The 15,186-nt window shown below is 34.7% G+C and overlaps 1 protein-coding gene across 6 annotated transcripts in view; it reads left to right on the plus strand.

The window, feature by feature from the left end:
- Nucleotides 1-15,186, plus strand: part of VPS13B (vacuolar protein sorting 13 homolog B) — a 391,004-nt gene that overhangs the window by 193,980 nt on the left and 181,838 nt on the right. For all 6 annotated transcript variants that reach the window (XM_015856029.2, XM_015856025.2, XM_015856028.2 and 3 more), the window contains exons 23-25: nt 5,832-6,066; nt 10,097-10,317; nt 14,930-15,136. In XM_015856029.2, the coding sequence (XP_015711515.1) occupies nt 5,832-6,066; nt 10,097-10,317; nt 14,930-15,136 (663 nt within the window). The remainder of the gene's footprint in view (nt 1-5,831; nt 6,067-10,096; nt 10,318-14,929; nt 15,137-15,186) is intronic.

Raw genomic sequence — 15,186 nt, forward strand, 5'->3', positions numbered from 1 at the left:
TAGTTGCATTAGGCACCAACAAAGTGAATTTGGTTTGAAGAATGGATAACTCAGCATTTAATAAGTTTAATAAGTTTGTGAGTTACCAAGAAAAAAAAAAAGGTTGGTGCTCAAAATAAGGTTCTTCTGTGGGCATGAAAATTGGTTGCAGTGGTAGGCATGTGTTTTCTCAAAGAATAATTAGTAAATATATCTTTACTTTTACATAACACGTGAGTGAACTAGAGCTATTGGTGGTATAAGTTTTGGGGTGGTACTTTTCCTATTAGGTACTAATTATTTGTGTTTCAGTTCCTAGGTCTTTATATACATACAGTGGGTTTTATTTTGGTCCGGGTTTTTTGGTGTGGCATTTGAATGCCTTCAATTTTCATCATTATGAGTATGTAACCATGTTTTTAGCTTTTATCAGTGATGAAATTCAATTGCCATGGGAAATCACACAGAGTTTATACACTTCTGATGTTTCACCCCCCTGCTTCAGTCATACTTGCTAAAGCAGATGCCAGTCTCTTGGCAGAGGACAGTATGTGTTACTGGTAGAAGTAGCTGCAAACTCTAAGGAATGCCGCAATATCCAAGAACGTTCCAAACAGACACATGGTAGACCTTCTTAGCAAAATGCCATTGACTGGTACATGTGCTTGCTGTCTGTCTTATTATTGCTTAGCAGTCTGTCTATCCATTTCCTTTGAATATATTTATGAAGACATGAATACATGTACACAGTTTTTTCTTTCAGCATTAACCAAAGTGAGAAAGCTGAATCTGTGAAAAGCAATGTGTGGATGATAACAAAATGAGGGTTTACTGTTTTTCAGTTAAACTATAGTATAATATTTTTATACCTTTAATAAAATAGAACATGTGTTTAAATTTTCTGTGGACAGGAAAAAGCCAAATTTCTGTAATTTTTTTTTTTGTTGTTGTTGTTTAAGTACTTGTGCACCTTTATTTCTGCAGCTATTTTCATGTTCCTGGATCTTGTATTAATGTGACTGCAGAACAGAAAAGTCTATAGTTGTCATCAGATAAAGCAGAACTTCATAACTTAAAATCATCAAAGGATTATTCTTTTAGTGGAAGTTTGAGCAAGTAAAAGTGCTTGGAACCAAAATAAGTGGAAAGTTTATTTTGGATCCAGAGCTGGTACTTGCTTAGCCCTAATTCTGGCTTGCTAATGATAGAATATTGCATGACAATTTTGTGCATTGGAGATGTGGTAAGCTATTAGTATTTGAGTGAAAAGACTTTCATACTTAACTGTAGAAAGTTGCTTTTATTATTTAGTTGTTGTAGGATTTTATATGTGTCCTTGAAGTCATCTTGGCAGTTATACTGTGTAGGAGGATAATACTCACTTTTCATGTATTCTTCAAACTAATAGTTGCTAGAATTGTGAGGTCGTATAAACACAATTATTTTTAATTGGTTGCCAATACTGGATTCCAGTGAGAAAAATGAAGGATCTGTATTAAAAGCAAATGAATTAATGACTAATCTTGTAATGAATGCCAGCTAAGTAAGAGTGTAATTATTGCATATAAAACATAGCCAACTATTCCACATGCCTTAAAATATCCCTGAAATTATTTGAAAAATGAGTCTGTTTCCTGAAATTATTGAAAATAATATTTTCTTTGAGGCATATAACTTACACAAATTTCAGTCAAAGTGAAACATTGACTGTAATAACTGTAAGGATGAGATTTCGTTGAGCTCTATGAGCAGCATTCTTTTTATTCTTGGGTTCAGTAGAGTCTTTGTGACTTATAACAGTTGCAGCTATGAGCAGTTCCATATATATTCAGCAGTTAGGAGATGAGGTGATTTCTTCAGATGGTTACTTATAAAGAACTGTCAAAAATAAAATTTTTCATTACTAAATAGAGGCTTATTTAAATAAATCTTGCTTAGGGAAAAAGAAGGAATACTGCATAATGCTAAGACAGTGTTTCAAGGGATCCAAGAAAAATGTAGCAGATCCTTATTGTATTCATTTCTGTGTACAGGTAGGCTGCTCATTCAGTTCTCATACTGGTGCTCAAATTTACTTTTGCATCACTTCTATTTTTTGTTGAACTTGAAAACATGAATTTATGACCTTTTTAAATTCCAGCAGACAGTGCTGTCTGATTCAGCTGCAAATGGTCAAGTTGGATTGGACAAATTTGGATGTTGGGGGCTACGCGTAACATCTACCTGAGATGTCTAACAATAGATCTTCACAGTTTTGGCAATAATTATGAGATTCAGTTTTATTAAAAACACATCAGCCTTTCTTATGAGAGAATATGATGAATGATGATTAGTGTGGAGAGGGGCCATTTTCCAGGAGACAGCTTTAAGAGTGTCACAAAATAGGTCATCTTCAACACCTCTAATTGGTTTAAATGGCTATAAAATGTGGGTTAAGGAAATGAGTCTCGTTGTGTAGCTATCGTGAAAGGCTGTAGAATCTCTTGCTTAACCTTTCCCTCTTAGTTGAGCTTATGCATAACTCTGGACTGTCACTTGTTTGGTCTGCCCTCTTCCATCTACTTCTCAGTTATGAAAGCCTAATTCTTTTGCAGGGTATGTATTTCATAGTAATCTCGATAGAGCAATGTTTTCTTCTTTTAAAATATGAACTAAAATACTCGATTTATTCCAGTAACTAAATATTTTCCTTTTTATATAACTGAGATCTTAAAGTCATTATGCTCTTCTGGGTTTATATATTAGTGAAAGGTTAGAGCAATATGCTTTGGTTAACTTTTTGAAAGTAGAAGAGAAAATACTGCTTGCTTCATAGGTTTATCATTAGCGTACGTTACTTAGCATGTGTAGGCCTTGACATAATAGAAATGAAAATAGAGGGTGATACTGTTTCAAGAATTTGTAATAATTCCTTCTCTTTAACACATGAATGTGTTCAGTACTGGCAAAAGAACACGTTGCTACCAAAACTGAAATAAGATCCTTGAAACAGAAAGGATGTTGCCATGGAAAAATGAAGTAACACTCAGCACAGCTGCGAAGCATTAATGAATAGGATATTTTTTTAAAAGATCATTTGTGTTTGGTGTGGCTTGGAGGGTCCCAACCAGATGGTTTCCATGAACAGGATCTGACCCCCAGCTTCAGGACTTCTTACTGGCAGATTACTTCATTTTCTTTCCCTTGGATTGTCAGATCCTTACATTAATGCAAGATTTACTGTTGCAGATTTATATTCAGCTACATAAATCAGTCACATTTTACATTAAATTCACAATTTTAGACACACAGTTTAACAGTTATTTAAAAAGTGTAAAAAGATTTATATGATAGCTTTAATATATGCTATTGATGTCGTTTAATTTTAAGATATTTAAACAACATATATTTTAAAGCACTTTCTGATTGGTGTAGCAAGCTGTAGCACACATTCTCCCTTTTCTGTGTGATGTTTAATTCCACCCTTTAGGTGCACTCTTCCATTCCTTCTTGGAATAATTTCTTATTAACCGGATGTCCAGACTCTGTCAAACAAAAAAGAAAAGCCATTGATGTTGGTAGTGGTGTGTAAGCAGAACCTGCCTGTGAGAAGTTCAGCAGGTGCAATTCAAATGCTCGAATTTGTACTTAATGGGCCCTTGAGCATTCAAGTTGTTAATTTCTTATATAGTTACAATAATTGCATGACCTGCCCTAAAATGTGGAATTTTGTCATATATTCATTATGCCGGCTTCTGAAATGCTGCAGTAATGTTTTGCAAATCACATTTATTCATATAAAACTACAAATGAAACATAAATCTGCAAACCATCTCTGTAAGTAAATCTGTAGTATTAGAGGTCAGCGTGTGATGCTATCGTAGGCCATGAATTTTGATATAGTTTATACCTCCCATGCAATCATCTGAAAATGAATCCCAAAATACCCATTTGTGTATATGCAAATTTCCCTCAAGCATCTGAAAGGAGTGGAACTATCGTGATTTCACTTCAGTTTTCTTGATGTAGTGAAGTAAAAGAAGACATAAGTGGTCTGAAGAACTTGTCAATGATACAAAGCTCTACTGAACTGAAAATGAGTGTAAAACCTCTGAGTAGTGAGATCTTTTCTCAAGAGTACTCTGTAAAACATCTCCTGTAGGTCCTGCTGCTGGTTGTGCAGTAAAGTATTGCTTCCCTCCAAGCTGGTGGAATTTTTGAATTATAACCACATGGTTTGTTTATGCAGGCAGCATTTGATGTTAGTCATCATGAAAAAATATATGTAGATGATCTATTATAAACTGTTTGCTCAATATGTGCACTGATAAAACAAAAAATTATACTGATCATAACTTATTTAGTCATCTATTTATCATTAGCCCACAATGGTTTGACCTGCAACTAATTACTAATAGGCCAGAGAGTGATCTAATGTGTCACTGTAAAAATCTTTGCAAATTGACATGACTAATTTACCATTTAAAAAAAAAAGAAAATCCAAATCTATTACATCTGTAAGAATACACTGTTGCTTTTTATCCGGTATAAATAAAGTATGCTCTGTAACCTAGGATCAATAAACTACTTATCAAAGATGTAATTAACTTCATTTTACAACTCAAACAGCTCTAAAATGAGAAACAAACACAGCCTTCATGTAACAATGTATTTATTTTTGCAAAATTCTACTTATATTTTTCTGCAGTGAATTCTTGTCAGTTCATGTAAGCAAAAGGGCATGAATATGCTGAAATAAAGATGAATATCTGTGTTCTCACAAGGCTGGCAAAGTACTTACGGTGCTGAGAAATTTCAGTTCTATTACAAATCACTATTGCAGTCTCAAAGGATTAATAGCCTTAAGGAAAGCGGGTATGGCGTACAAACCTTGGTTAACAGTTTTAATCTATGATGTCAAATTGGAAAACTGTTACATAAGTTTACCACAAACAAGTGTTCTTTTATCACAGATACAAATAACATCTTGTATCCAGTATTTTGTACACTAGACTTTTCCAAACTATTGTGAAGAAGTGAATTGAATCATAGTTTGTGCTTGCTTAACAAAGCATTCAAGTGTGCAGGCTGTTAGGGCTATTTGATATCCAGGTGCAGAATGCTGCTTCTAAGAGCCAAGACTGTAACATTCTGCAGCTTATACTTCCTCTGAATTAACAAATCAGGGTGAGCTCAGTTCTACATTTGTACTCATTTGGACTTGATGGGAGAACATAAAGAGATGGCAGAAAATGGTCAGAATTTTTTCAGAGTAACAACATTGTTTGAAAATAAAGTACAATAAGTTCATATGAAATCAAGCGTGCTACTTCTGATTGCACTGAAAAGCTGAACTTTATTTTTTTAGCTTTTTCTTTATATGCCTATTTATTTATTTTAAAATTAGCTTTATGCTACTGTTAATATTTTTGTCTAGTTTGCCTGATTAAACTTTTTGTACCTACTCCTTACTCTTGGCTGCAGATTAGGAACAGAATTACCCACTCTTGCTAACAAAAGATAATGTTCTGCCAGAAGAGGGGGACTTTCTAGTTCAGTCATGCTTCCATAAAAAGATAGATAGGTACATTTGATTTGCATGGCCACACATTTCTGATGAAATTTACAGGCCAGACTGACTCTTTTCTTCTCACTCATTCCATAAACCACAGAGTAATTGTTAATTTTTGCATTATTACATAGTATTTTCAAACCTTTTGCTTCGTCTTTCCTCTTAATTTTACTATGAACAAAGAACACTTAAAATCATCGGTGATAGAAAAAAAAAAAAAAAAAAAAAAAAGCTTGAGATTTTGTGCCAAAATGAATGATAATTGCTTTCTGAGAAATCTTTCTTGACTTTGTTTTTTCAGCTTGAAGTGCAGTCGTGTTGTGTATTCCTTCCAAATGACAGCCTGCCTTCTCCAAGTACCATTGTATCAGGTGACATTCCTGGGACTGTCCGAAGCTGGTACCATGGGCAGGCCAGTATGCCTGGCACACTTGTTGTCTGCTTGCCCCAGATAAAGATTATGAGTGCTGGCCACAAGCATATGGAACCACTGCAGGAAATCCCATTTGTTGTGCTGAGACCCATCCTTGAAGAAGGTAATGTGATAAATTAAAAAAAACAACTTACTTAGTAATTTTATCTTCATTTGTTTTCAAAACCTGTAATGTTGTGGGTTTTTTAAGCAGTGTGTTATATATATATATAAGACTAATGACAGTCTTCACCACATGAAGATAAAAGTGAAATCCTTCATCTATGAGTTAACAGCTGCTCTGTGATATGTTTTGTATGTCTGGTGAAGCAAGAAAAATATCAGAAAAGCAATTTTTACCTATGTTGGTTTTGTCATTCAGGTTATTGCATAGTCACAAACACTTGGTTTTGCACAGGGTGGGGGAAGTGCATTGTGAAAACCAATGACAGAATGGAGGCAGGTTGGGAAAAATATCTCTTATCATTTTTTACTGGGAAAAAAAAAAGTGTCTTGAATCTAATATTCAGACTGAGACAAGAAAATAAATTCATACTTAAAGCAGTCTATGAGATTGATTAGACTTCACTGGTCATCACAATAAACTTGTCTTGTAGTGGGTTGTGTTTTTAAGCATTGTAGCGAGGATTTTGTAGGGATTTAAGAAAAGAATCAAGAGGTTTGTATGAATGTTCATGGATGGTTGCTCTTGTGCATAGGGTGAAGGTGAGAATAAGTTTGGTAATATTTTGGGTTTTTTTTTTTTGCAAAAATAGTATTTGTTAGAGGTTTGCATTGTGCACTTATGTTAGGGTAGAATCAACTTCTAATATTGTGCAATTGATTGAGAAATATGTGGGATGAGCTTTAAATGACTTAGGAAGTGACAACAAGATGGTTATGTTCTTATACTAATATGGTTGTATAAGAAATTGAGTTCTCAGGTATGATTGAAGTAAAGGCATATGGGTTTGCAGTAATATTATGAAAGAACACTAATATGAATCTTGTTCTCCCTCTAGTTGTATAAAAAAATGGTATGTTGGAAATAGGCAAAACATATATCCATAACAGTCCTGAGTCTTGGTGTTTGGTTTATTTTATTGGCATCCATGATACCTAGTCTCATAACCAAGTCTAAAAAGTCATGAACATATCACCGCACAATTAATTTGTTCTTGTTTTCATGTAATATATTTTTCTGAAGGAATAGTTGTTCTTTTGTGTATTTGTTAAAAGATGAAGAGGGAGATGCAGCAGTTGCACTTTTTGTGACAGCTTTTTTTGGTAAAAATTACTGCTTTCTGCATGCATGTTGCTGAAACAGAAATAGCGATAAAGGATATGCTGTACAAAATAGATTCAGAAGTATATTCAAGATCTACTCTGCTTCTGCATCTGAAATTTATTTGGATTTATAGGTGTTTTCCCCTTCCTTTTGTTCTACTACTTTCAATGGACTCTTCCCCTCTATCCTGTGTTTTATCTTAAGTCAGCAACAAAACTTCAGCTTTTATAATACTGAAATTCATATCAGAGGTGTGCAAAATCATGCCAGCTGGGGAAAAAAAGAGAAGGAGAAGGGTAAAATGTCTTTTGTCCTAATCACTTACTTTCAGTGGGGGTGATCTAATTTGCTGATAATAGTGACAGATAAAGATAAATAAATTTAACCAAAGTCTTTTGTTTGTTTCAAGCTGATGATGTAATTTAAAACTTTCATAAAAGTGAGAAGTCACTTGAATTTTGTCAAACTCAGATTTGAGGGAAAGATCCTAGTGAGAGAAAAGAATCCCCCTGGTTGGGATAAAGCTTATGGTAAGGAATTTATTTGTGTGTGGCTTTCTGCCCTGGGAACAGTGCCAAACAGAAGTTCTCACAATCTTGATATTTTTGACTCTCTAATGGATCTGTTGACTTTCCTGTGCCAGAACTTCCCCTTAAAGAGACTGTTGCAAAGTTTGGGGTTTTTTTAAGTCACCTTTTTTCTTTCTTGCAATGCAGAGGTAAATAATTTTTATGGACTTGTGTTGGGAAAGACTTTAATTTCTAATCTGTTTTTGAATGGGTCTTAAGAGATGTAGTGTCATTGCTAAAACATGTTACCACCTCTCTGAAGTATTTATTCAACCTTGCTTTTCCTGAATGATACTTTTGAATCTTTCATTCTCTTGTAAAGTGAATATGAAAGACTTGTTTGCAAGGATGCATTGTTAATTGTGAGAAAGCAGTGTGCTCACTTGTTCATTTTTCTTTTCACATGAAAAGCTAAAAGAGGAAAAGAGAGCATATTTATGCTGTCATTTGGGGATGTTACAGCCTACTCACAAAGACTTACTGACCTCAAGATGTCAACTTGTAAAAATAGCTTATCCAAGATCCCACAATCAGGTCTTTCCATTTGTTTTCAGAATTTTCAAGTAATTGCAGTTTGTAATGATACTTAATGGAAGAACATTTTAAGAATAGATTTGGAAACCTAACTTAGCTAGTAGTAATAAGTAGTTTATGATTAGAAGTGTAAAGAATGAGATATTCTGTGGATTTTTTGTAGAATTAATGCTACTTATAACTTCAAAAAGTTTTAATTTTTGTTAAGTATTACCTTTATAGTTCAAGTCAACATGATGAGGAAATGTTTGTTCCAATTATCATCTGTGAGGTAGTATCACTGAAGAAATTAAGATGGCCAGAAAGGAGAAATCAAGTAGTTAAAAGCTTAGTTTTAAGAGCAAGACAGAAGACTCATGATTTTCAAACTAGTAAATGTTGGTTTGTTCACCTTGCTTCATTTTTTTTATAATTTGGCCTGTTTTTAATATAAAACTTTTTAACATTCAAATAATGTCATTTCAGCTTATACTCAATGTCAACATCTTAAACAAACAAACAAGTTATCTCTTACAGGTAATGACTTTCTAAAGTTAGCTTTCACACTTCAGTTGTATTCTCCAGCATAGGGGTGCTTTTGAGCTGTAGGTAAGGAACTAACTAGAATCTCTAACCATGCCAGGAGTCTTTCATATGTATGTTCCAGGCCCAAATTTGTGAAAAATACCAAATCCTACCAAATAATCTTCTGAATTCTGTTACAAGGAGGAGGGTGTCTATCCTTTGCTTCCTTCAAATGAACAAATGTACAAAGATGAAAATCTGCTGTGGCTGAGATTTCTGGATGCTTCTGAGCCTACTGTGTTTGTATTTGAGACCACATCCAGCTACTCATACATTCCTTTGATTTGGGTCAGACATTTCTTCATGTTATATTGAAGGTTCACAAGCTGGGCATCAACTCTGTCATTCAGGTGGTGTCAAAAAAGCCCAACTTCCTCAGTAGAAAGTCTGATGAATGGAAATAAGAAAGTTTCTATAGGGGAAAAAAAATCTAATTGTCATGCTCATATTTCTAAAGAGCAAAAACCCGTATCCGTGGTTTCACGTAAAATGAGGATTAACCACATCTTTTCTTGCCTCATGGCCTAGGGAGTCACATAGCCCCACACTATCCTACTGATTTCCTTTGCGTCTAATGCAAATTAGAAGTTGTCACCCCAAAGGTATTACTGAAAGGTGAAGGCAACAGTGATTATAACAACAAGGATCATCTGTTGCTGCTTTGTTTTCCATCCATACTGGATTAGTCTATTCAGATCTGGACAGATATGATCCAAGTCTCATGTGCCAAGCTGTGTGTTGAGGTAAGCACAGTCCTATGGCATCTCTCTGCTGAGATGAGAGCTGTGAGTTTTCAGAATTAAAATGTATAAGCTAAAGAATACGTAATGTAAGGAACTGCCTCTGCTTCCCTGTATGCTGAAATAAGTGAAGAGTGGTTTCAGAAGGCTCCTCAGTTTAAGGAAAAGTAAAACAATGTACATTCTTTAAAGACTGTGCTGTACGCACTTGTTCACAGCTTGGGGCAACCGCCCCCCCCCCCCCCCCATTTAATTTTCTAAGAAGTTATAAATATATGGTTCTTGTTAGATTTCCAGGAATCGATTTGAGCTGTTGAGAGTTCAGGATTACTTTAACGTTCTTTGACAGCAATTGCTGACTTCTAAGTAGGTTAAGGATAAAGCCTTTACCAGGTTTTAAGAAAAGCTTTCTAGTATTTATGATGAAAATTTTAACTGTCCGTTCTTTGTCATCATTAGGTGATGCTTTCCCATGGACTATAAGTCTGCATCATTTCAGTATGTATACTCTTCTTGGACAACAGATGACGCTTAATTTAGTGGAACCAATGGGCTGTACTTCTACTTTAGCTGTTACATCACAGAAACTGCTTGCTTCGGGGCCAGAATCCAGGCACTCATTTGTCGTCTGCCTTCATGTTGACCTGGAGTCCCTTGAAATAAAATGCTCAAACCCCCAGGTTGGTACATCTAATTGATTTACGAAGGGAAATTTAGAATAACTTGATTTAAGTACAATTCTGCGTTTTTGTGAAGAGATTCTCTTTTCTTTTTTTTTCTTTTTTTCTTTTTTTATATTTTTTAACTGGGCCATCAAATCAAGGTGCTTAGATTAAGATTCGCTTTGAAGCTCTCTCAAGTTTTGTAATTCAAACTCTTCCCAAAATGTAATGGCTACAGTATAAATGCATCTTTTGGCTGATGGAATGAAATGAATTGCAGATGTACCATTAAATGCTACAGTGCTTTTGTGCTGTCACTGTGGATTCTTATATTGAAATGGTTTAATGTAATTTTTTTCACCATATTCTCATATAGTGAGCACTTCTTTGAACATAAAATATTTTTAGGGAAGCAGTTTTTTTTCTTTGGTATGGAAAAAATACGAACATGTGAAAATAAGTTATGACCTGATATGCTTATTAGAAGAGATTGTTATGTTTTCAGAAAGTGCACCCTGTGTTTTACTGAGTTGGATCAAGTGTACTGTAATCAAAGATGAATGGATTACCTATGCTAAATGTTGAGTGTTCTTTACAGTGGATTGAATAACACTTTTGTGATAGCTGCAATATTTGAACAACAGCGGTGTTGGAAATAATTATCTTGTTCATGGAAATGCCGAGTATGCTTAGGTCTGAGTAGAGCTCTACATTCACATGCTGTCTGTCCTGAAGTGTTACCCATTAGATTTTTCAAAGGACGTAATGGACAGAATGGTCAGTTTATTGCTTTATTTAATAGAACAAGGGAGAAGAATGCAAAGCATCGTTTTTATGCGATACAAAACACATCATGTTTATTAATCATAGAATCATAGAATCACAAGGTTGGAAAGGACCTACAAGATCATCTAGATTAAGATTCATCTGAATTAAGATTCATGGCCCTATGGCCTAAGTATGAGAGTGATGAAACTCTGATGGCTGGTGTATTTTTAATGTTGTCTCTTGGGTATACTTATTACAACATGCTCCGCAGTCACATGCTATTTTTCCTTTTCCTCCTTCAGTGTTCTATGAATGAAGCAAGTGTTTTAAAGTACACATTAATTTTATCCTTAATGTGTGGTCTCCTGCTCCATTCACTGACTTCCATCCAACTTACTTCTGACTCACTTGCTATATGCCATTGTCTTCTCTAATAGATGAGCTCATATTCATTAGTAAAAGGGTCAGATAGAGTGAGATTGCTCGCTGGACATGACAAATTAAATTTTGAAACTGACCAGCCTGAAGAAGGTCTACTTAAGCTGGTAAATCTGTTTGACAGGTGTGTGTGCACATATTCAAGGTTCTCACTGTATTTTAAATTTGGAAACAAAGGACAGAATTATGATTTTGCTCACAATTATATCTTTTATATTCCATGACTTATTGAAGCTTTACTTTGTAACTTTGCAGTGTTTCCATAATGTTTAATGAATTTAAATGCAAGAATTTCATATACTATGAAAATCTGCCTCATTCTATACTAATCAAACTCTGCAGATCTCATTGGGATATTGCAGCTATTCAGATTTGTAAATATTTTGAGGTGTTTATAAAGCAGAATGGTTTGCTATTGGCGTGCTCTCAGTGGAATTCCAGCAAACTGTCTGATCAACCCTGATTTCTTTTAATTCTCCAAAATTCTTATACATAGTGAATATGCAGAATACATTATTTGTATTATACTTATGAGTGAAATGACATTGTTCTAAATGGAGGCTTTATCTGAATTTGGGTTGTTCATTAGATTTTCAGATATTCTAGAGTGTGATCAAATAGTTTGTTTTGTAAACTGTAGGAACAAAAACATAAATCGTAAGTTCCATGTAAATAATAAGATCATGCGTTTAGCGACGTGTGAAAATCTTGTATACCAGAGTATCAGACCAAAAAGACCAAATACTGTTGTCTTAAATGATGTTCTTGTACACTAGAATGTTATTCATTATCTAAAGTTTTATAATGACCAAAAACATGTGGGCAAATTGAGTTTAGTGAAGATCTTTGAACAGTCCTTTTATCCTTGTTTTACTTATGCAAAAGGAGAAAGAAAATCAATCTTTTTTAAGCAGATATCCAAGAACAGAAAATGGAAAATATAATCACATAAACATCATTTTATATTTATAGATTTACCTTCAAGGAACTAAGAAATTTGATTCTTTAGAATGACAAGCTCCTTTTTCTATACAAATGGCAGCTTTAAATGAGGTGACATTTGGTGAATTTGTTAAGCAGTAGCAAAGGTGAAGTATTTTACTTTACGACTACTATGATCTGATGTGAAACCACGTTCTGATGGTCTCATTGCTGCAAAGTCAATATTTCCAGTGTGCAAAATTGTCAAGATGTTGCCTTTTGCTGTACTGCTCTCCATTTTATAGTAACATGTTTTAAGAATAAAATGCTGTAACATACCGAACTTCACAGATTTTGCCAAGTAGCCGGTGGGGTCTTATTGAGTTATGTGTGGTTTTGCTGCAAAGGGATTGGATGCAATGAGAGAGGGAAACTTTTCATAGCAAATATTTACGTAGTTATTCCTACTTTTATCATACAGTTTTTCTTCTCCTGAACAGAGATTTCTAAACATACTCATATACTTAATGCTGTGCTCCAAAATCCTTCTAAAAAGGAAAGTCCTTCCACTTACATTAGATCTCATATAATGATGAATGGATTTTCAAAACCTCAACACTCGCTTGACAAAATTTAACCAACAGGATAAGCAGAAATACATTTCAGTGGTGTTTTTGTAGTTTCTTCTATTAAAAACACCTCTCTTTGTTAAATTGTGCCTTTTTTCTTTGTGAACTGGTCACTTTGTGTATGATTTCAGGTGATAAAGTTCATTAGGTTCAAACTAATAGGCTTATCTCTCACTGTTCACTTACCTCTCACTGCTCACTTTTCTGCTCTCACTGTTCTGAGAAATAGTCTTAGCTATCTGAAATAGCTGCTATTTCGGAGTGGCTGTAAGGACCCCAGCCTCAAAAATTAGAGAAATGGATCTCTTTGACAACCTAAGTAATGGTTAGCTTTTGTAACTATAGCTGTTGCAGTCCCAGTAAGGTCTAAACTATTCAGTGTTGGATTAGCTGATGACAAACCTCTTCAGGCTGTAAACAAGCATGGATATAAACACAGAAGTTGCATTATTTCTTCCTTTGTTTTATTTTGGGACTTTAGCAACAGTAGCATAATTAAATTTCTCAAAGCCCTGCTTCCTCTGGAGAAGCGCAGTTTAAATTATCCTTTGGTCTCTTGACCAATAAATATTGTGAGGGAGAGGAGGCTGCAAACATGTGTGATTTGTATTTGTGCCTGTATCCTATTAATTTTCTACAGATTGTTTTGCCAGCAAAGTGTCAACACCAGTTCGTGTTATGATCCTGAATCAATCAAATGGACATTATTAGTTAATCTTCCTGAGGTACATAGAAGACCCTCAAGAAAACTTGGAAAATTTGAATTAATAATTTAAAGGCTACCACTGCATATCAGAGCATTAACGACATCAAGCCTTTTAAAGAAAAACTAAATGAAGTTTTTCCTGTTGGTGAAACAGCAGCTTCATTGTCTGTAGATTGCACCATACACAAAGACCAGAATAAGTACTGAGAAGTTTGTCTCTTTAGGGAAAAAAATTCCATCAAAAGAGTCTATGACCTGCTCAGTGTAAGCCTTGAAACTTCAAAAGAAAATCCAAGATGAACTAAGAAGGTTTTTATAAAATTCCAGCACTTAACCTCCTAGGAAAGGACTGCAGCATGTTCTCTGGGACTTCATCACACACTCTCACGCACAAAATCAAGTGCTGTTTTATATCAAATGGAGATTGACAGCAGTGTTTTTCTGCATCTGTTCTGCCCACATAAGAAGCCAGCTTCATAGAGTAGATGTGTCCTGAGGCTTAAAGTTCTTAAAAATATGACAATTTCCATTTTTTACAATGGCAAGTTGAGTATGGTATCCAGCTGTGGGTCTGCTTGTATGTTGTTTGCAGTTTTCCCTGAGCTTGTTTTATACAGTATATTGCAGTATGTTGTCATAGAAATTCCATGATTAATTCTTATTTACAAAATCTCGTACAAATATCTTAGAACAGATTCAAACAATATACAAGTTAAACAGTATGTTTTCTGAATATTGGAAGGACATATGCCGAGAGACTGTTAAGTTTAATAGCGGATGTTCTTCCTAAAACAAAGAACAGTTTCATATGATGCATGGGATCATCATTTTAATACCAGTTAAATGGATATTTTTTGCACATAAGAAATATGCCAGGAATTGCTTGTGTTTAATTGTTAATTTGTTAGTAAAGGTTTTACAAGACCAGATTATTGGTTATGTTTTTATGGACTTCACGCTGGAATATTTAACAAAGAGCTGAATTTTTTTAATCAAAATCACCATATTGTGAATGCTGCTGATTATTTTACTTGCAGTGTAGTTGCTTACTGGGGCAGTTCTGAGCATTTAAATTCCACTCCATTTTAAGACTCAGTTAGAGAGCTTTGATTTCGATCATCTTCCTTCATCTCATTACAAAATGCTTCCTTTATTTTTTTTCTTTCAGGTGCAGCTTCTTTATGAGCTGGCTGAGATCACGAGCAAAGTTTGGAATAAGATTCAGAGGAGAGGAATTCTCTACCAGTCTTCCATCTACACTGAAACCATGACGGGACCTGCTCCTCCTAGCTCTCCAGTTAAAAGCAGTGTCGGTACTGTTCCACCTGATACCAGCACATACAGCCCATCAGCTGACATTGGCACCACTACAGAGGTAACTTTTCTTAAAAAATGTGTCGCATGAATACTGATTTACAAGGTGTG

This window comes from Coturnix japonica, chromosome 2 (assembly GCF_001577835.2).
Source record: "Coturnix japonica isolate 7356 chromosome 2, Coturnix japonica 2.1, whole genome shotgun sequence".
NCBI classification, from domain to species: domain Eukaryota; kingdom Metazoa; phylum Chordata; class Aves; order Galliformes; family Phasianidae; genus Coturnix; species Coturnix japonica.